The sequence below is a fragment of the Parasteatoda tepidariorum genome, chromosome 10 (genome assembly GCF_043381705.1).
Source record: "Parasteatoda tepidariorum isolate YZ-2023 chromosome 10, CAS_Ptep_4.0, whole genome shotgun sequence".
NCBI classification, from domain to species: Eukaryota; Metazoa; Arthropoda; class Arachnida; order Araneae; family Theridiidae; genus Parasteatoda; species Parasteatoda tepidariorum.
Genome location: NC_092213.1, coordinates 12,817,765 through 12,839,961, shown reverse-complemented (window position 1 = coordinate 12,839,961; position 22,197 = coordinate 12,817,765). Strand labels below are relative to the sequence as shown.

Here is a 22,197-nt window from a genome sequence, read left to right as displayed (position 1 = left end):
GCGATGGCTCAGGGGATAGAGCGTTCGCCTTCCAATGAGGCGAACAGGGCTCGAATCCCAGTCGATACGAATTCCGCATCCGGCTTGCACCGACCACAATGCTGACGTGAAATATCCTCAGTGGTAGATGGATCATAGGTTAGAGTCCCCTTGCCGTCAGGCTAACCCTGGGAGGTTCTCGTGGTCTTCCTCTTCATGTAACGCAAATGCGTGTTAGCTCCATCAAGAAGTCCTCCACGAAGGCAAATTTCTCCCAATACTGGATCCAGGAGTTCCCTTGTCTTCTGGATTGGGTTCAAAATTACAAGGCTACGGAGTTGAACATTGGCAGTCGTAAACCCATGAAATCGGGTCGGCTGTTCAACGACGGTTACGAAATAAAATAAAATAGAAAATGGGAAATCATTCGGCCATACACAGTAATTTGTTGTAATTAGTTATTAAATTGTCAGTAAAAAAAAATGTAATGAAAATTTTCGTCCAAAAAAGAATCAAATTTGTTTTTCCATTTACCATATGATTTGTCACTGTTATTTTTAAAATAGTTTACAGTAAAAAACAATAAATAAATATATTAAAAAATTCGGACAAAAAGAGAATGAGAAATAGTTCTGCAGCTAACCATATATATTTGTTCGATTTTACATTTCGATAAGTCCGCTGAACGAAATTTAAAGTAGAGTTTTGATCATTAGAGAATTAAAAATCGTTTTACCATGTAGTATAGTTTATCTTTGTATCGAAGTTATGGTCTGTGGTCTGTGAAAAAAAAATGTAATAAAGAATTTCCACGGAGAGTTTCGAAGAATAATTTGTCAAAATTATTCTTCGAATAACACGTCGTGTGCTATGAATTGTCAGAAATATTTAACTAATTGCCTATTCCCAAAGAAACGAAATTAAGAATATTTTCTAATAGGAAATGGTTTAGCCATTTACCACAATTTGAAGGAAGAATTTTCCGAATCGTGAGTAGTCAAAAAATATGCAATAAAGAAATTTGACAAATATTGAGAAGGGAATTGCTTTGTCCTGTACAGTAATTTGCCAGAGTTATTTTGTATTTTGCAAATAGTTTATATGCAAAGAAAGAAAATAAAAAATTTCGTCAAACTGGAATTGGTATATAATTTTGCCATTTACCAAATATTTGTGGGCGTTATTTTTTGAATGGTCTGTTGCCAATAATAACAAGGAATTTTGACAAATAAAAAATAAAAAACTGTTTTTCTACGCACAATTTGTGCGAATTATTTTTCGAAAAGTCTTCAACCAAAAAAATGAAATTAAAAATCAACGTGATAAATAGATATTGGCTACATATCAGTCAGAAAAATAACGCCAACAATTTGTGGTAATTGTGGTAAATGGCAAAACGATTTATCAATTCCAATTTGACTAAATTCTTTGCTATTAAACTATTAGAAAAAGATATCCGACAAATTATGGTAAAGGGTAAAGCGATTTCTCTTTCTGTATTTGTCAAAATTATTACTAGTTTTCGCTGACCGACCATTTGAAAAAAGATTCCTTCAAATTGTGATAATTGGTTAAACCATTTCCCATTTGACGATATTTTTTGCTTAATTTTTTTGGGAATAAGCTATTTCAAAAAGAAAAGTTACTCTCTATCTCTTATATCCTATTCGGTTCCCAATCAGATATCTTACTCTCTATTTCCACAAATTTCTTATAGCATTCCTTTGGTCACACGCCATTTGCAAATTATTTGTTAATGAAGATAGCGTAATTATTCCTCTTTCTCTATGTGCCGTAATTCTTTCTAACATTTCCTGTCGGAAACATACAATAAATTGTTGTCAATTTTATAAAAACCGCTTCTGATTCTCTATTTTTCCCAATCTCTTAAATTATATTCCTTTGGTGGAAAACTATTTAAAAAATAATTCTGACAAAATCGTGAAATGATCTCTCATTTTCTATTTCTGGAAACCCTTTATTACACTTGTTTTTTCTTCTTTTTTTCACAGATAATGAATTCAAACAATAACTGCAATAATTGATAAATTATGGCACATGGTGAAAGATTTTTTTATTCTCTAATAGTCAAAATTCTTAAATTTCGTTCGGCGTACCCTACAATGATTCGTTGCAGTTCTGTTATTTTTCAAATAGTGTGTCGGCAAAAAATTTAATAAGAATTAAGACGAATACAGAAAGAAAAGATCGTCTTGTCATATACGATAATTTGTAGCTACAATCTATCATCTACCTATAAATCTATAGGTAGATGATATAGGTAGATACGATCTATCTACCAATCTATCTATATAAATATGTAATTTTGTTTTCAGTTCTTGAAATCTATTATCATGACAAAAAAAAATATTTGAATTAAATCTTCGAAGTAAGAAAAACGAAATTTATTTAAGATAAAAAATAATTGGCTATCACCACCAGAATATTTTTTCTTTACTTTTTTGTTTTTTACTCAAAGGATTTAAATTAACTTTGTATAAATTTTCTTACTACAAAGAACATCAAGAGTTAAATGGAGATTTCAACTCTTGATACTAATTATTAGCTATCAGGAACAATTTTTTTTTAAGTCAGCAAGTTATATAGTCAGCAAGTGAATATAGTTAGTTTTCAGATTGAAAAATAACGGCAGCAATACGCTAAAATTATCAGTTACCCTTATCACAACGACCAAAAAATTATAAACTAAGAAAAATGCGAACATAAAGCAGGTAATAAAACATTCTCATATCGCTTTTTTTTCTTATTTTCATGGGTAAATGATCTGATTCATGTTACTACATGGTTTTTGATAACAAGAAACCTATGTAATTACACTGATTTTTACCATTTGTGATAAATATCTCTTTCTTTACAATGGTGAACGTGTTTTCTTTTATCAAAATTATAAAGTAGTTTCTGTTTTATGTTATGTTCAAAAATGATACTCTCCATTTTGAATTTATAGTTTTTTTTATAATTTTTCTACCAAATGCGATGCCAAGTTTATCAAAATTCATTAGGTACTCAACTTATAGATTACATACATAACGAAGATTATAAATTGTACTTTTTATATCTGACGTTTCAATGATTATGCTTGAATATATAGTTTGATTTATATCGCATTCCTTATACTTTATGTGCTATTATATATTATTGTTATATAAGAATTGCTGAGAGAAACGTGAAAGATAATCAGATCGCAATAAATTTGTAGCATGTTATGCAATTATAATACGATATTACTCGTACTTTTAATAAGACGTGATAAAATTCGGTAAATGTGGTAAGATTACCTCGGTTAATGTGATAACGCAGTCTGGAGTTGCTTTATAAGTCATTAACTGTAGATGGAGTTTCTATCTAGAGTAAAATTGATGGAATTATCGCACTGAGAAAACAAGTATGTTCAAAATGTCAAAATTTGGTCAAATTTTCTGGCTCTAAAGGAACGAAAAAAAAAAGATAATTTTTGCAGAAGCGCATTGTTTATTATAATGGGGAATTTAAAAATAAAATATAATTTAATAATACGCGATAAAATTTGGTAAATGTGGTAAAATTTGGTAACTTCATCATTATATATACATTTTATATGATACTGATTTGTGAAGGACTTTTTTAAAAATGAAACTAATTTGTGAGTGAATGTTTATTTGACACAAATTTGTAAAGAGCTTTTTAGTGAAACTAATTATTGAAGAATTTTTTGATTGAAACTAATTTGCGAGTGACATTTTATATGGCACTCTATTTGACTTTTATATGACATATTCCACTATACTCTTTAAATAGGTGAATGCGATACAAAAGTAAAATCGTTTGTCATGTATTTTTATAACTGAATTTTTAAGCAAAACTAATTTTCGAAGAATTTTTTAACTGAAACTTATTTCTGAGAGACTTTTTATATGACGCCAACTTGTGAAGGACTTTTCAAGAAAAACTCATTTGTGAATGACTGTTTATCAAACACAAGTTTGTGAAGAACATTTTAGGGAAACTAATTAGTGAAAAATTTTAGATTGAAAGTAATTTGTGAGTGGTGTTTTATATGACACCGAATTGTAAGTTATGTGACACGAATTTAGTTGCATTGTTGTATGTCACTAATTTGTAATCGATTTGAGAAAAACTTTTAAATTGCAAGTAATTTGTGGAAAACTTTTTAAAGTACTTTGCGAAAATTTAAAAAATTCAAATTAATTTAAAGGACTTATTAGTCAACGCATATTTTTAAAAGTTTTAAATGACACTAATTCGAGAAAAAACTTTGCGTAAAACTAATTTCTGAAAAACTTTTTGTTTGAAACTATTCGGTGAAGAAATTTTCAAGTAAAACTTATTTGTAAAAGATGCTTTAGGTAAAATAATTTTTTTTAAGTATTTCATATTGAAACTAATTTGCGAAAGAGAAGCCTTTTTGCGAATTTTTTTTAAATAAAATTAATTTACGAAAACTTAAACGGCACAAATTTATGAATGTTCTTTTATATGACACTTATTTGTGATAAAAACTTTAAGGGGACAAACTTAATTTTTGAAGAATTTTTTTGATTGAAACTATTCTGTAATTAGCTTTCTTATGAATTTTCTTTAAGTGAAACTTATAGAAAGTTTTCTTAAATAAAACTAATTTGTGAAGCACGTTAACAGTAGTTTAAGAAAATTTTGTTGAATGACATTAATTTGAGAAGAAATTTTTAAGTGAAACTGGTTTAAAAAGGACTCTTTAGGAAAAATTAACTTTCGATTCCATTGCGTGGTGATTGGGGAGAAAAATTACAAAAATCTTTCAGGAATAGTTCGAAAGTAATAGGACTACAATAAAGAACTATCGATTTATGAGTACGGGATCACAAAAACATGTTTCAAACGTTTTCTAGTCGCGTGAGGGTGGAATTAAAGCGATAATATCATTAAGAAAAAATTATCGGCAGTCAAAATGTTGATTACTTTCCCAGTAACTGGAGTGCTCAAATTTCAGAGGAGCTCTGTGCCTAATGTCTACTTAATTTATCGTTATTTTCTCAATGAAGCAAGCAAAATTTGTCAACAATCAAAATTTCGACCACTTTTCGATTTTAAAAAAAATTTCTTTCTCAAAATTAAAAAGAAGAAAATGACTAAAAAAATATATATATAAAAATTAAGAGCTTTTTTTCAGTGAACTAAAAAGAAGAAAACAATTTTATTTTTGTCAGGCCAGAAACGAATAACGCAGGGTGAATCTCTTACGTAATAAACTCTAATCACCATCGAAAGCTTTCACCACGTTTTTCGATAGCGATGCATCTAACATTTCAAGTTTTTTGTTTCGTCAAAAATCGAATTATTTTAATAAAAAACGTATATCGTGAAATTTTGACTTCTAAAATTCCTTCATTATTAAATGTTTTTTTAAATGATTGAACAAATATTTAATGAAAATGAAAGCAGCATTTATGACTAACTTTCCTTAACTATTCTCTTAGCGAATCATTTGAAATACTTTTAAGGGGAAAAAAATGAAGAGACTATTACCAAAATAAATCATTGAGTACAATTAAAAAAATTAGAAGCGACCACTTCCTTCAATAAGGAATAAATGGAAATACTTTAAAGAGAAGAATACGAAGAAACTACTCTTATAATGAAAAATCGGAAGTATTTTAAGAGAAGACTACTTCGATAACGAACCATTGAAAATAGCGTAAGAAGTAAAATAAGAAGAAATTACTTCAATAACGAATCATTTGAAATAATTTAAAGAGAAAAATACACGATGAAAATACTATAATATGAAACATTAGTAATATTTTGAAGAGAAAAGTAAGAAGAAACTATTCCAATAGCAAATCATCGGACGTATTTTAAAGAGGAAAAAAAAAAGAGACCTCACCAATAAAAAAAAAATCATTGGAAACATTTTAACGAGAAAACTTAGAAGAAACTATTCAAAAAACGAATCATTAAAAATATTTTAAAGAAAAAATACGAAAAAAAAATACTTCAATAACGAATCCTTGGAAAATTTTTAAAGAGAAAAATAAGAAGAAAATACTCCACTAATGAATCATTAGTAATTTTTAAAGAGAAAAATAAGAGGAAACTATTCCAATAACAAATCATTGGAACAATGTTAAAGAGAAGAAAACAGACCACTCCAGTAACAAATCATTGAAAACATTTTAAAGAGAACAACACTAAGAAGAAGCAATTCCAAAACTGAGTCATTGAAAATATTTTAAAGAGAAAAATAAAAAAGATCACTTCAATAACGAATCATTGGAAAGATTTTAAAGAAAAAAATAAGATGAAAATACTCCTATAAAGAATCATTGGAAATATTTTAAGGTGAAAAGTAAGAAGAAACTATTCGAATAACAAATTATTAAAATTTCCACTTCATTAGCGAATCATTGGAAATATTTTAAAGAGAAAAATACGAAAAAAAAAATACTCTAATAACGAATCGATTGCAATATTTTAAAGAGTAAAATAAGAAGGAACTATTCCATTAACAAATCATCGGAAAGAGAAGACCACTACAGTAGCAAATCATTGGAAATAATTTAAAGAGAAAGATAAGAAGAAAATACTCCAATAATCATTGGAAATATTTTAAAGCAAAAACTAAGAAGAAACTATTCCAGAAATGAATAATTGAAAATATTTTAAAGAGAAAAATAAGAAGAGACCGCCTTAATAACGAATCATTGGAAATATTTTAAAGAGAAAAATAAGAAGAAAATACCCCAATAAAGAATCAGTGGAAATATTTCAAAGAGGAAACTAGGAAGAAACTATTCTAAAAATGAATCATTGAAAATATTTTAAAGAGAAAACTAAGAAGAAACTGTTCTAAAAATGAATCATTGGAAATATTTTAAAGAGAAACATAAGAAGAAAATAACTCCAATAATCATTGGAAATATTTCAAAGCGAAAAGTAAGAAGAAACTATTCCAAAAATGAATCATTGGAAATATTTTAAAGAGAAACATAAGAAGAAAATAACTCCAATAAACATTGGAAATATTTTAAAGCGAAAAGTAAGGATCGCAATAAATTTGTAGCATGTTATGCAATTATAATACGATATTACTCGTACTTTTAATAAGACGTGATAAAATTCGGTAAATGTGGTAAGATTACCTCGGTTAATGTGATAACGCAGTCTGGAGTTGCTTTATAAGTCATTAACTGTAGATGGAGTTTCTATCNAGAAACTATTCCAAAAATGAATCATTGGAAATATTTTAAAGAGAAAGATTAAAAGAAAATAACTCCAATAATCATTGGAAATATTTTAAAGCGAAAAGTAAGAAGAAACTGTTCCAAAAATGAATCATTGGAAATATTTCAAAGAGAAAGATTAAAAGAAAATAACTCCAATAATCATTGGAAATATTCTAAAGCGAAAAGTAAGACGAAACTATTCCAAAAATGAATCATTGGAAATATTTTAAAGAGAAAGATTAAAAGAAAATAACTCCAATAATCATTGGAAATATTTTAAAGCAAAAAGTAAGAAGAGACTATTCTAAAAATGAATCATTGGAAATATTTCAAAGAGAAAGATTAAAAGAAAATAACTCCAATAATCATTGGAAATATTTCAAAGAGAAAAGTAAGAAGAAACTATTCCAAAAATGAATCATTGGAAATATTTTAAAGAGAAAGATTAAAAGAAAATAACTCCAATAATCATGGGAAATATTTTAAAGCGAAAAGTAAGAAGAGACTGTTAAAATAACAACATCTCAGTCACGTATTGAATAAAAAGGTAACGCCTCCTTTTGCTTATCACTTTCAACAATCTCTAGTTTGCCTGAGTGCGATTCTTATAATCTTTAGGATTGTTTGAATAAGATAGGTGTTGAAATCTTTTGACACGCCTACTTTAACAATCTGTCTATATCGGAGCTTCTCCATTTCGCTTTTAATGAATGACAGGCAATTTTGCTTTTTCTCTTCCAACTTTGAAATAAGAATGCAACACTCTTAAATAGGGAAACTAATTTTATTTGTATGGATAAATGAATTTTAAGATTCCTAACTATTGCAATTAAAATGCTATAGCGGAATCATCTCAATTTGTATGAATATATAGAATTTTAAACATGTAACCATCTCAATGTCTGTAAATGTTTGAATTTCATGCCGTGTGCGAAAAATGTAACATGAATAGGTAAATGCAGTTTGGTTATAGCAATATCAGGGAACGTTGTACGAAGTTGAAAAAAAAATTTTTTAATTGTACTTGCATAACTACAGAAACTTGTCATCATTTTTAAAAACTTAAAATTTCCGCTATTAAAAAGCTGATGAGTAAGTAACGCAAAGCTGAAAGTTTTATATATGTAAACTCATATACATATAAGGAGTATGTAACCTTATATATATATAAGGTTACATACTCCTATGTCTGTATCTGTAAATTTAAAACTGGTCACACTTTGTTGTTTAAATTTCGAATTAGTTTTGAGTAATTAAATAGTTTATACCGACGGTTTTTCCAATTTTAAGAAAAAATTATTGCAGTAAAAACAATTTTTTGCCGTTTTGTATTTTTATGCGTGAAGATTTAAAAAGAAAAAAAAAAAACTTTTACCTCAGTTTTTTTTAAATTTTGAAGTAGTTTCGAAGTAATTAAATAATTTATACCGACAGACTACCGGTTTTTCCAATTTTTAGAAACACTTATCGCAGTGAAAAATTCGGAACTGTCACACAATATATATTGATAAATGAATTAAAAGGCGGAACTGTCACAATATATATGGATAAATGAATTAAAATTCGGAATTGCCACAATATATATGGATAAATGAATTAAAAGGCGGAACTGTCACAATATATATGGATAAATGAATTAAAATTCGGAACTGCCACAATATATATGGATAAATGAATTAAAATTCGGAACTGTCACAATATATATGGATTAATGAATTAAAAGGCGGAACTGTCACAATATATATGGATAAATGAATTAAAATTCGGAACTGTCACAATATATATATGGATAAATGAATTATACGGCATGAATTAAAATTCGGAACTGTCACAATATATATGGATAAATGAATTAAACGACGGAATTGTCACAATATATATGGATACATGAATTATACGGCGGAACTGCCACAATATATATGGATAAATGAATTAAAAGGTGGAACTGTCACAATATATATGGATAAATGAATTAAAATTCGGAACTGTCACAATATATATGGACAAATGAATTATACGCCGGAACTGTCACAATATATATGGATACATGAATTATACGGCGGAACTGTCACAATATATATGGATAAATGAATTATACGGCGGAACTGTCACAATATATATGGATAAATGAATTAAAATTCGGAACTGTCACAATATATATGGATACATGAATTAAACGGCGGAACTGTCATAATATGTATGGATAAATTAATTGAAATTCGAATCTGTCACAATAAATATGGATAAATAATTAAAAGACGGAAGTTTTAGAATATGTATATATAAATTAATCATTAATCAAAATGCAAACTATTGGAATATGTATGGATGAATAAATTAAAAGGTGGAACTACCAAAATATGCATAGATAAATGGATTAAAATAAGGAACTATCACGATATGTATGGATAAATGAATTAAAAGGCAGAACTGTTACAATACGTATAGATAAATGAATTAAAATGCGAAAATATTAGAATATGTATGGATAAAAAAATTAAAACGTGAAACCATCGCAAAATGTATGGATAAACGAAATAAATGCGGAACTATCCCTATACTTCAAAAAAAAAAATTAAAACAAAAAGGCAGAGCACTTTAGTTAGTATGAAGCTGAAAATGCTAAACTTATATAACAGTTTAAAACATACAAATAAATGTAAAGTAGCGCATGACTTAAAATAATAAGGCAACGTAAAATAATAAGTATTTAGCTTAAAATAATATGTGACGCTATAGCAATATTTTACTAACTCAAAACAGGGCTATAGATTCAAGAGTCAAAGGAAGTCAGATTTAAAGTTTAAAAAAATGTGCTCGAATCTGGTGGTTAGTTATGTCTTATAGATAAAAACAAAAAGTAAAGAGTTTGATCCCATGAAAATTATGTAGACATAAATTTAAAATTATATTTTGCAAATTATTTGAATTATTAAAACTTAATGAATCACATTTGAACGTCGTTGAGAATTAGTATATCTGAAATATTGAAAAAGAACACAGATTTACATTGAAGCTATTCATAATTCGAAATTATTAAATAGACTACATAGAATATAATATTAAATTTTATAAATTCTAAATCCAAATTTATTTAGCTAAGTTACTAAGCTAACTAAATATATATGTGAATGTATTTAATTTAAATATTCACGAATCTATTTTTTTTTGTCATAAGACATTTATAAATATGCGCGTGGAAACGAGATATAGAACTGTAGTTATTTTCTTACATTGGTTTTGCGGAATATAATTTTTTTTGTACAAATGTTTTTGTTAAAATATATTTCTTCAATAGTTATGCCATAATCCAAATTGTGATTTTAAATAAAGTACCTTTTAACATTAATTGTAAACTGCGCAAAAGAAGAAAAAAAAACGGACCCATAGTTTCTGAGAAATTGAATTTTACAAAAAGTCGCATGTTTAAAATTTGATTTCTCAAGAACTATACAACCGATTTCGCACACATTTTGTGTTTTGTCAACTAAAATTACATACTTTAAAATGACGTAAAAGATTGTACAACTTACAATTCAAATTTTTTTCGACTATTATTAAATTAAAAAATAACAAATAACAAATATTTAGTAAAAACTAATTTTTGAAAGAATTAGTTTCGGATGAGCGAATTTTATAGTTGTATGTAAAAGTTTTTCAATTCACATAAAAATCTCTCGAAATGTGACAAAATACGCTAAAGTAAAATTAACTGTAAGGGGTCCAAACTTTGGACCGCTCTCTTGACCCAACTATTATGAAGATATTTCGCAGATTGCGACTACTCTTATATTCTGGGGGTCAGAAATCCAAATCCGTTGTAAAAATGGTATGTTTATTCAGAGAAAGTATGTTTTTTTTTTGTCTGATTTCGTAACATAAAATATCGTCTGCACTTATTATTATATTTGAGGTCCCCCCCCCCTTAAGTCCTATAAGATTGAATCCTAGAATGTGAAGATTCGATAATTCAATCAAAAGTTATTCAGGGTGGTCTTTTTTTGGCGCATTGTACGTAAACAAATAATAGAAATATATAATTTGAAATTAGCAATCACATAAAAATTATAATATTTTTTTAAGGTTTGGTGGAAATTTTAATTGAATATAACTAGGAGTCGAGCTGTCATGAAAGCTCAAAATCAAAGCTACGAAACGAACATTTAAACTACAACTCCACAACTTTGAAAAAAAAAACTAATTATTCACTAAAAAGCGTTATTTAATACGAAGAATAACATTTCGAAGAACAGTCTTAAAAATATAATTCTCCCATCAAAAAAATTATTTAAAAATTTGTAAAATGTTTTTTTTTTTTCAAATTACTTTTAATTTATTTTAATATATAAATATATGAAATTCTAACTTGAATGCTTGAATAAATCGTCGTCTTAATCAAATATATTTGAGTGACATTAAAAAAAATTAATCTAATATTTTAAATACGTATCTTCCTAAAACGATAAATATCGTTTGCGAAATATGTATTATCGCTTGCAGAACTGTTGTGTAACGAAATGAAATGAAGTGAAATAGATAATTTCAAGAAATGGGCATTATTTTTTCCGCACTCGCTGCTGTTTTTTCTTTATTAGTGTCAGATATTTTTCAGAGATACAAAAGTATTATGCATTATAGTGACAAAATGCTTATGAATTGTATTAATCCCATACCAATATTAGGAAAAAAAGATAAGAAGTAAAAAATACCTTAATGATACATTTGATAACAGGCAGAAAACCTTAATGATACATTCGATAAGAAGCGTAGATTTCTTAATGATACATTTGAAGCTACCGCGATACTCTGCAATATAAGGTGCGTCATGACACCTTCAGTAAATCATAGATCATTCTATCATATACCACGTGAGTTATAGTGCAAAGCTAACGCTTAAAATTTAGTTTGTAATGCTGATAAAATTGCATCGTTATCGATCATAGATAACAACTAATGAGCTAAAAACGCTATTGAAAATCTAAGTCATCCTTGTTTCTTTGAAATATTCAATTTCGTACAATTTGAATATTTAATTCAGGGCAAAATATTTCAGGGCACCTAGTTATTCAGTATCGCGTGAGGGACAATAAGCGAAAACAGTACACCATCCACAAAATGTTTGCGTACACTGCTAAATATTCCGGATCAAATTCTGGAGGGGGGGGGGTGATACCCATACCCATAGTGTCAGTTCTTTTTACCGTCAAATTCATTTTTACCGCAACAACAAATTTGACGTACCATAATTTTTTCAGTAATAATTGCAGTAAAATCTCTAAATCGCTCTAAATAATATTGCCGTAATATTTCACGGTAAAAGTGGATTTTACGGATGATTGCACCTAAAGTGCCGATATTTTGCACCGTAATCTGACCCGGAATTTTATAGTATATGAGGAAGGTAAAGTTGGACAAAACATGTTCATTTACACTTCTCTTTCTTTCCTATACAATTGCGTGATTAAAATGGTTTTAAATTTTATTTCAATTATAAATCAGCCCTTATATTTTGAAAAAGAATATTACTTAATGAGAAAAAAAATAACTTTTTCAGGAGCAAATTCATGAAACGTCGCATTTACAACGTCGATTAACAACCTTCTGAGATATGCTTAAATACACAAAAAGTAAAAGTAACTTTAAAGTATCGGAACTTTTGACCACTCTCCAGACTAAATATCTTGACCCTATTTTTTTTTTAATTGCGGCAATTCCCCCCCCCCNAATCCCCCCCCCCCCTCAAGGTTCAAAACTCCAACCCCGTCGAAAAAAAGGTATGTCTTATTTAGAGAAAGTTCGTTTTTGTTCATGATTCTGAAACTTAATTAAAAATTTACACTAATTGATGAACATATTTTAGGTCACCCCCTTAGACAATTATGAGAGACACGTGAAAATAACCAATCAATCGAACAAAAGTTATTCTAGGTGATATTTTTATTTTATTTTGCGCACTGTATACTCGTATAAGATGAAGTTACGATATTTTTCCAGAGAGGATTTCATTAATCAATTTTTTTCAAATTAACTATTATTCGACAGTTTTATAGTTTTCAAAAGACATACAATAGTTTAAATCTGAAACGCTGAATATTTCACTAGAAATTATTTCATGAAAAATAACAAAATAATTTTTTAAAGCTAGTTTTTGCTCATACGGGATACTTAAATTTTGGAGGAAATTAAAGATAATCAGCTTTGCACTAAAGCACAGTGTTGTAATGAAACATGCTTTATACAAAATCTTTTTTCACATCAAAAATTTAAAAAAAAAAAGTTAGGCGTATATATGGGGCTATTAAACTCAAAGGTTTCATTTAGTTTTCCTTGTTAAAAATAATGATTAGAACTAGGATACAGAAATTCTGTGCATTCATAGCTTTTTTTTTATTATAAAATTTTGTAGTTTATAAGTAGACAACATGAACATGATGAGTATTTCAAATTGCGTTGAAAAAAATAACAGTATATGCTAATTTGTTACTCTGCAAAATGACTTCTGGAACTTTCCTGAAAAGAAAACGGTACCTTATATGGCAAATTCTAATTGCTATAATGATATGGTTTTCTTATATTGATAAAAATCTTATGATAATCTATTTATAAGGAAAATCTTTAAACTTTTTATGGCATTTTAGTAACTTTTAATACATAATTGAATTGCCTTTTTTATTGTATTGGTTTTTAGTAATTGTATTGGCTTTTTCAAATTAACCAGAAAAATCAAGATGACCCTTTATTAAAATTTAATGTTACTTTTCAGCAACATTGATTTAATTATGCGAAAAATAAATAATTTTTTTTAAAATTAAACAGAACACTAAAATTAAACTTTAATTACGGCTTGCATTTAAATTTTATTTTAGAGATATCTTGAAGATTTATAATGTCCATGTAATAGAAACAGCGTTGAAATTAATAGTGGCACAGTAATAGAGATATAGAGATTAAGCATCTCTGGTAATAACGATAGTGTGTGTTTAGTACTGTAATAAATATATTTAATTGATACTTAAATTTGTCTACGCACCATAATATATTGTGGCTCAGAAGTAAGGCAACAGAAGGAAACATGTTGTACAGAGAGCCAAAGTAACGGACCACTCTGAATAATTTTTAATCTAATGATTGAACCTTCACGTTCTAGGATTTAATCCTAAAGGTTCGAGGGGGTGACCTCAAATTTGTTAATTAATTATTGCAGACGATAGTTTCAGTTACGGAATCAGACACCAAAAAAAGCACTCAATCTGAATAAACACACCTTTTTTCGGATTTCTGACACCGCAATCTGGAATATATGGTCGTAATAGTTTTGCCAGGAGAGCGGTTCAGAATTTAATTAACTTAATGTTTATTTTAATTTTGCGTTTTTCGCCATATCCCGAGAGTTTTTTAAGCAAATTGAAAGAAAGTTTTGCACACAATTATAAAATTTGTTTATCCAAAGATAATTCTATACAAAAAATAATTTACTACCTTTTTTTTAAATTATTTTATTTAATAATAGTTGAAAAGATTTTGAAGCGTAAGGTATACAAATTTTTCATAATTTTAAAGAATGTAATTTTGCGCAGCAAAATACAAAATTTGAGCGAAATCGGTTGAATAGTTTCTGAGAAATTGAATCTTAAAAAGTCCTTTTTTTTAAAAATTTCATTTTCCTGGAACTATTAAACCGATTTTGCTCAAATTTTGTATTTTGCTGCGCAAAATGAATTTCTTTAAAATCATGTTAAAACTTGTATCTTAAAACTGACTGAAACATTCGAACTTCATATCTTTATTTTTGAATTAAGCTTCTCTACAAACATGTTATTTTAAGTTACACAGGATACTACGAAAAATTCACGAATTAATTCCGAAAATATTACACAAATATGCTGGCGACAACTAATATTTTATTTTACCTAACTTTCATTAGGTGAAAATATTCACATACATTAAAAATTCATTAATCTGAAGAAAAAAAAGGCGCACCTACTTAATGAATTTAAAATAAGCTCAACGTAAAATTTGCATTATTACAATTAATTCAGAAAACATCGCACACAAATATATATTTCTTTTAATAGTTAATCTATTGATTTTCAGATGGGCAAATCTATGATAAAGTAGAAGGCAGTAAGTACTTCAAATTATTTAACGCGAATTTCTTTAATAAATGCATTTTTAACAATGTCTTTTCTACTTTTTAGATGCTTATGGAGAAGGATCATATAGTAAGGCAATAATCACTCCTATATAAATCTCTATTAAAACTATTGGTATTAATAATGGCGTTTTTCAAAAACTAGATTTAGTTTGTCAAAAAAACTTTTCGTTCGAACAATGTCATTTCCCTGAATAACCTTTGATCTAATGATCAGATTTTCACATACTAATGATCAATCTAAACTGTTCAAGGGCTAAACCTAAAGGCCTGGTTTCTTAGGACAAACGCCTTATCTGGGCGTCAGCGTTAAGTTGACGTTACCCTGACGCCAACAAAATACTGGTTTGTTAGCGCAAGGCCCGGTTTCTTAGGACAAGCGCCTTATCTGGGCGTCAGCGAAGTTGACGTACCTCTGACGCCAAAAAAATACTTTTTTGTTAGCTCAGCGTGAGCAGTCGGTTCAGAGCAGACATTATCTCCCACTGCGCATGCGTTAATAACGTAAACAAATATTTATTTTGAATTTGTATTGATTTTGTTATTGTCGACCAGTGCTTTAGAGAACTAATAATGACTTTGTCCTAGAAAAAACACATTATAGCTGAGCTAAATGAAGAGTGCTATGTTTAATGAAGAAGCTATGCTTAATGTTAAAATCAAAATCTTGGCTGATTTCAATCTGCTGTTGGATGTTGTCCGCCATTGCTTCTGTNAAAAGCGAGTTCAGACAAACCTACACTGTTTGAATTTTCATCCTAAAATTGTGGTAAAATACCTGGTAGCAGTCTGTCTGTCCGATTAACCGCAAACGGTAAAGAACATTTTTTTCACCTGCATGGTTTTTAAACCGTTTACAACTAGTATGATTATAAAATCATGAACACAAAACTATACAAATTTTTAACCATTTACAACTAGCATGGTTTCAAAACAGTGAAAAAGCAATTCAACTGGACATAGGAACTAGGCTTTACGTTTGGTAATGGGAATTGGAGGTAATGGTAAACTATTTCTATAAGAACAGCAAGGAGGGGTCATTACATAAATTCATTTTCGTGTATTATTACAGATGGACATTATACAGATAAGTCATTAAACAAATGGAATTGGAAAGAGATATTCCCATTGTTTAGCGTAAGCTAGCAAACCATTTTTGTTTCTTTCACCCTCCCTCTATTTTAAGTGTTTATCAGTAGATCTTTTCAAAATTAATATTGCTTTTAAATTTTTGATCAATTAAGAAAAGAAAAAACTAATCGGAAAGGTTTACAGACGAAAGAAATTTAGTCTTTCCCCTTTTTTATGAAGTATAGATAAATAATTTTTAAGATAAAAAAAATAAGTATTATTTTTATTAATAAACTTTATTATAATAAACTTAGTTTTTATTTATGTATTAAAAGAGTAATAATAATAAAAAATAATAATAATTTCTTATGCAAAACTATAAATATATATTAATATATTTAGAATAATAAAGCTGTAAGTTGTTACTATGTTCTTAACTCATTAGCTAAAATTGAATGCATTTAATAAAATTGATAGTTTTTTTTTCCTCTTGCTGGTTTGTTACAAAACACTTGACGAAATTACGTGTTACAGATTTTTGTTTGTTAACTCGAACTGTATTTTTGTAATCTTTATTAACTTTATCAGACAATATTTTACTTTTTACCCTAAGAGTTTTTAGAAGGCCGTGCATACCCTTTATCCCTATAAATGCACCCTCTTTGCCCTTTTTTTGAAAACAAGCCACCATCCGTTAAAAATATTGTCTTTTCATTTATATTCCATTTTTAAAAAAAGTTAATTCTCTGTTTAAATAATTACACACTGGTAAAATTATCAGTGTTCATAAGTTTAATTCTGATTAGTACAAATTCATTTTGTTAAGATTAGTCTCAAATGGTTAAATTTATATGAATTTTTCTTTTTTCGGGTGGGAGGGGTACATTAATGAATTTTTAAGAGATTTAAAATTTTAAAATTACTTTTTAAATAAATATTCTTATGTTCTAAAAAAGAATTGCGCCTTTAAATGAGAAATAAAAATTTCTCATAATTTTCAGTTTAAATTATAGAAAATAAGCTATTTATCAATTAATCATTTTTTTAGTTTACCTTTTTTGAAAAATTGGGCACAGAGAGCATGCTTTAATTATTTTTTTAATGAATTTTTCTACTATAATTTTTTTCTCTTCTTGTTTTGACAATAAGTGAGAATTACTTTTTGAACATATATATGTATAAAATAATATAATAGGGTAATTTAAAAATTATTGAGGATCGAGTTCATTTATTACATAATATTACACATTTTGATACATTTTTACTGTGTTAAGTGAGTGCCCTTTCAAAACTTAAAGTGCTTTTTTCTGTGAGAAAGAACTCTGATTTTAAAGTTACACTTCTTCGATTAACTTGCTTTAAATTTTTGCTGAAGATAACGAATGAAATAAGATAAATTAATTTTAAGAAAATCCTATATTTAATTCTCGCTTCAAAGCTTTATGACATCAGCAGTTTATGTTATTCTTCTTTATATAGTTCGCGAATGTTTTTAAGAAAATCCTATGTTTTATTCTTTACATAGTCATTACTTGGTCGTGTGATTTTTTTTTAAATATTATGTTATTTTGTATACAGGAGTCTATCCAGACATTTTGTAAAAGGTCCTGTTTTTGTAAAATTGTGAAAAAATTACTCCTAATTTGTGAATATAAAATAAACGTTAAGTCACATTCTTTCAGCCAGGGTCCTGCTTTTATGATTTTGTGCAAATAGGGTCCTGTTATGGCAAAAAACTTTTGAAGGAGTTTTTAAATTGTAAATAGATACAAGATTATGCTCAACACTGAAAAATTATAATTTAAAAAAAATAAATTTTCAGAAATAAACAGCAATTGCTGCTCCTAAATTAGAGATGCAACATACATATATTTGGTATTTAGCCTATACTGCTGAACGCAGAATATTCCTTTCGGACGAAAAATGGAAGAAGCATCTGCCGAAGACAAAACTTAATTCGTTTACATCTGTCTATCTTGTTTTCCCCCCTGGGAAGGGTTTATTCGATTAACAAAACAATAATGAAGATAAACAAATTAGTGAAGNTTTTAAGTTAAAATAATTTGTGAAGGGCCCGTTTATAAGAAAAGATATTTTGTGAAGGGTCCGTTAACGGACCCAAATTTCTTTTAAACAGACCCCTGATATATATTGTCTTAGGGGGTGAGATGGAATTTCAATTTTCAACATTTCAAAGCATTATTGATTAGATTATGTATAATTGTTTAAAAAATATACTTCTAAAAACTTGTTCTTTTAATGCAAAAGTAAGCTAAATAACAACGCTTCATCAGTAACTAAGTATTCTTGACCAGTTTCAAAACTTGAAACAGTTTAAAAAATAATTTCAGTTCAAAATTTGAGACAGTTACGGGGAATAATTTGTAACCGTGAAAAAGTTTGGTAAATTAGCATCTTACGAAAATAAAGTCATGTTTTTTTTTGTCATTATGAGATTCGGCCAGTTTTTCTAAAAAATAAACGACTAAGTTAAAATTAAATAGCTTTTTTTTCAATGGTTTGTGAAATTTATTAATTTATAATTAGTAATTATCAACTTCCACACTTATATATAACCCTATTTACCTTATATTAACACTCCATTTTACAAAAACAGTAAAAATATAATTTAATTAGAGAAAACGAACTATTAAATCACAAACTATTATAACCACGGCACATTTTCAAAATATTTTTCTTACGAAAAATATATTTACAAATAAAGTTTTAATATTTACAGTCAATTTATGTTCAAAATATTAATACGAGTAACAAATTTTTTAATGGTGTAAAATTTATTATTTAATTTTAGTTTCATTTCAGAATCTCTTAATGTAAAACGTGAGGATTAATTTTGACGAAATATTTATAGACACGTCTGTTTTGAAGTTAATTTTAACAAATTTCTCAGTAACATATGTTTACCTTATATTAACACTCCATTTTACAAAAACAGTAAAAATATAATTCAATTAGAGAAAAAGAAAAAAACAATTTGTAATTAAATCAAATTATTATAACCAAGGCACATTTTTAAAATATTTTTCTCACTAAAAGATATATTTTTAAGTAAAATTTTCATAATTACACTTTATTTACTTATAAAATTTTAATCAGAAATTATTTAATGGTGTAAAATTTAGAATTCATTTTTAGTTTTATATCAGGACATCTTAATGTATAGCGTCAGGATTAATTTTAACGAAATATTTATAGGCACGTTAGTTTAGAAGTTCAGTTTAGCAAATTTCTTAGTGACATATGTTAGCGTATAGTTCGAAAGTTATTTTGGACAAATGTCTAATTGATATAAGGAAGTGTAAAGTTTGAAAGTTAAATTAATGAATATCTTATTGAACTATGCTAGTGCAAACTTTAGAAGTTAATTTAACGAATGTCTTATTGAAATACGAGAGTGATTGTAATTTAAATACTACAAATTATTTATAGACAAATGATTTTTACTGTTAATAGTTAAAGCTAACATATCGCTTATAAGGATGTTATTTCAATATTTATCAATATTTAGAACATTTACGATTTGGATGTCAATTTAAATTTGTTAGTTCGACTTTGATTGCTTTCTAGTAAGAAACAAAGTATTGACAAATTTACAATTAAGTAAAGACTACTTTGCTTAACTCCCACTTCATATATATATATATATATATATTAGGTTTTAACATTCGTTTTTTTGCATGATGTTCCACTTAAAAATGGCATGAAAGAAATATTTTAACTATCACAATTTATTTATCGAAAACATACAGTATTTCCAAATTTACGATTAAGGCCCTTGAAAATTTCTTTGTTTCACTATCACTTCAATTTTTTTAAAAAAAACACGCCTTAATACTAATTCATTAAAATCTCATTATTCATTAAGGCTAATTCGTCACTAATTCATAAAAATAAGTTTTCACATTTATTTACATGTCTTTGTTTACCCCCCCCCCCAAATGTCATTAGTAAAATATTTTAGCCACTACTATTTACTAATCAAAAATAAATAATATTGCTAAATATACAATTAAGGTCGTTGAAAGCTTCTGTATTTAGACACTGGTTCAATTTAAAAACAAAACGAACTTCATTACTAAGTACACAAAAGTAGGTTGTTAGATTCTTTTTTCTGCATTATTTTTTCCCCCAAAAATGTTATTTCAGAAATATTTTAGCCACTGCACCTATTTTTTCATCTGGATATAATCAGTTTTGTAATTGACGAACTAAAAATATATTAACTTAATAAATTAAAATATATTAAAAATAAATTTTTTCTAACTCACCTTGCGGTCTGTAAGGTAAAATTCTAGGCTGTTGCCTAGACATCATCCATGTATAGGAAGGATAGTCCCTGTTGACCAGATAAGAGGATAATGGATATTGTCCATGGCAATGTCCAAGTCCAATGGCTGCTCCATAAGGAGACATCACAGATGGATATGGCAGAGCACCATGCTGTCCATGGGGAGATAACATTTCACCTCGATGTGCATATTCTGGTGCTCTTGTTGGTGGTATCCTTTGGGGAGTATATTGTCCGTAACTAGGATAAAGGTCTTCACCAACTCTATAAAAAGGTGAATTGCTTGATGTTGTAAGTTTTGAATGACTGTGTGCTGGTGGTGGTGTCAAAGTAGTCACTTCGCCGTCAGAGCAATGGTCATCGTCTTCTGGAACAGGAGGACTTTTATTCTTTGATGATGGCTCAAGACCAACGATAGATTCGATAGAAAAACCTAATTTTGGCTTATTAGAACTGGTTGCGGTTCGGTGAGAAGGCAACATGGCTGCTGGAGCCAGTGGCATCATGCTGGTCTTCAAATCACCTCTCATGGGCTCAATAAATTTCACAAAATTTTATTTGAAAACGATTTTTTTTATTTAAAGAAAAGCAGACGATAATTAGTTTCTTGATTTCAAGCACAGATTCATAGTTTTTAAACTGCGTTCAAACACAAGTCAAAGTTTTAGTAGAAATAAAATAGTTTTGATTGTATTTTTTCTTTTCTTTATAATTTGAAAACGATCTCAAAGTAGATTTATTCCATTTGTAACGAACAGATGATTTCAAGCAAATGTTTAATTCAGAGTTATGCGATAAAATATTGCTGTTTTTCTTTGCGAATGGAAAAGTCTGAATTGAAAAAGATTTTCCGTAAAAGAGAAGTTGCGATGTGCGCACGATTCACCGACAATATAAGACCGCTTTGTTGCCGGATAGGTTGCGGAAGTATGACGGGAGAAAAAGTTAGAAAGCTAAGAGTACGCAGGCGCTGAACGTAAGGACCGAGTTACGGCATTTACTTAACTGCCATTGGCAGAAAACGGAGAAGCGGAGGAACGCAACAAGTTGAGCTCCGAGTAATAAAAGAAATAATTTCCAAGTTTTGAAGACGACTTGTGTGGCGCCATCTAGTTTATTCAGAAGAAACTCGGTAAACAAATAATATGTAAACAAAATCATAAACAATACTTCTTATCTTATTTATATTCATATTATTATTATTATTATTACACAAATAACTTTTTTTTTAAATGCATGTATTTAAATATGTTTCAGTATTTAAATTTGTAGGCATAAATACAAAATAGTTCTATATAAATATATTTAAACGCAAAATTAATAAATTACGAATTACGACTGAATTTTCCATTTTTACTTAGCAGAAATTTAAAAATAAAACTTTGTAAAAGAAGTTTCAGAAGAATTAAAATTTTTTAATGTTTCGCAGGTGTGAGATCATCCTGTTTATTGTTAGCGTATCT

General features: G+C 28.0%; 1 protein-coding gene across 1 annotated transcript in view; it reads right to left on the bottom strand.

Annotated features, from left to right (window-relative positions):
• The window catches only part of LOC107437266 (homeobox protein EMX1), a 43,664-nt gene extending 21,849 nt beyond the window's left edge, over window positions 1-21,815 (bottom strand). Inside the window, exon 1 of the mRNA XM_016049199.3 lies at window positions 20,715-21,815. Coding sequence (XP_015904685.1) covers window positions 20,715-21,264 — 550 coding nt within the window. The 5' untranslated portion in view covers window positions 21,265-21,815. The remainder of the gene's footprint in view (window positions 1-20,714) is intronic.
• Window positions 21,816-22,197: the final 382 nt, after the last annotated feature.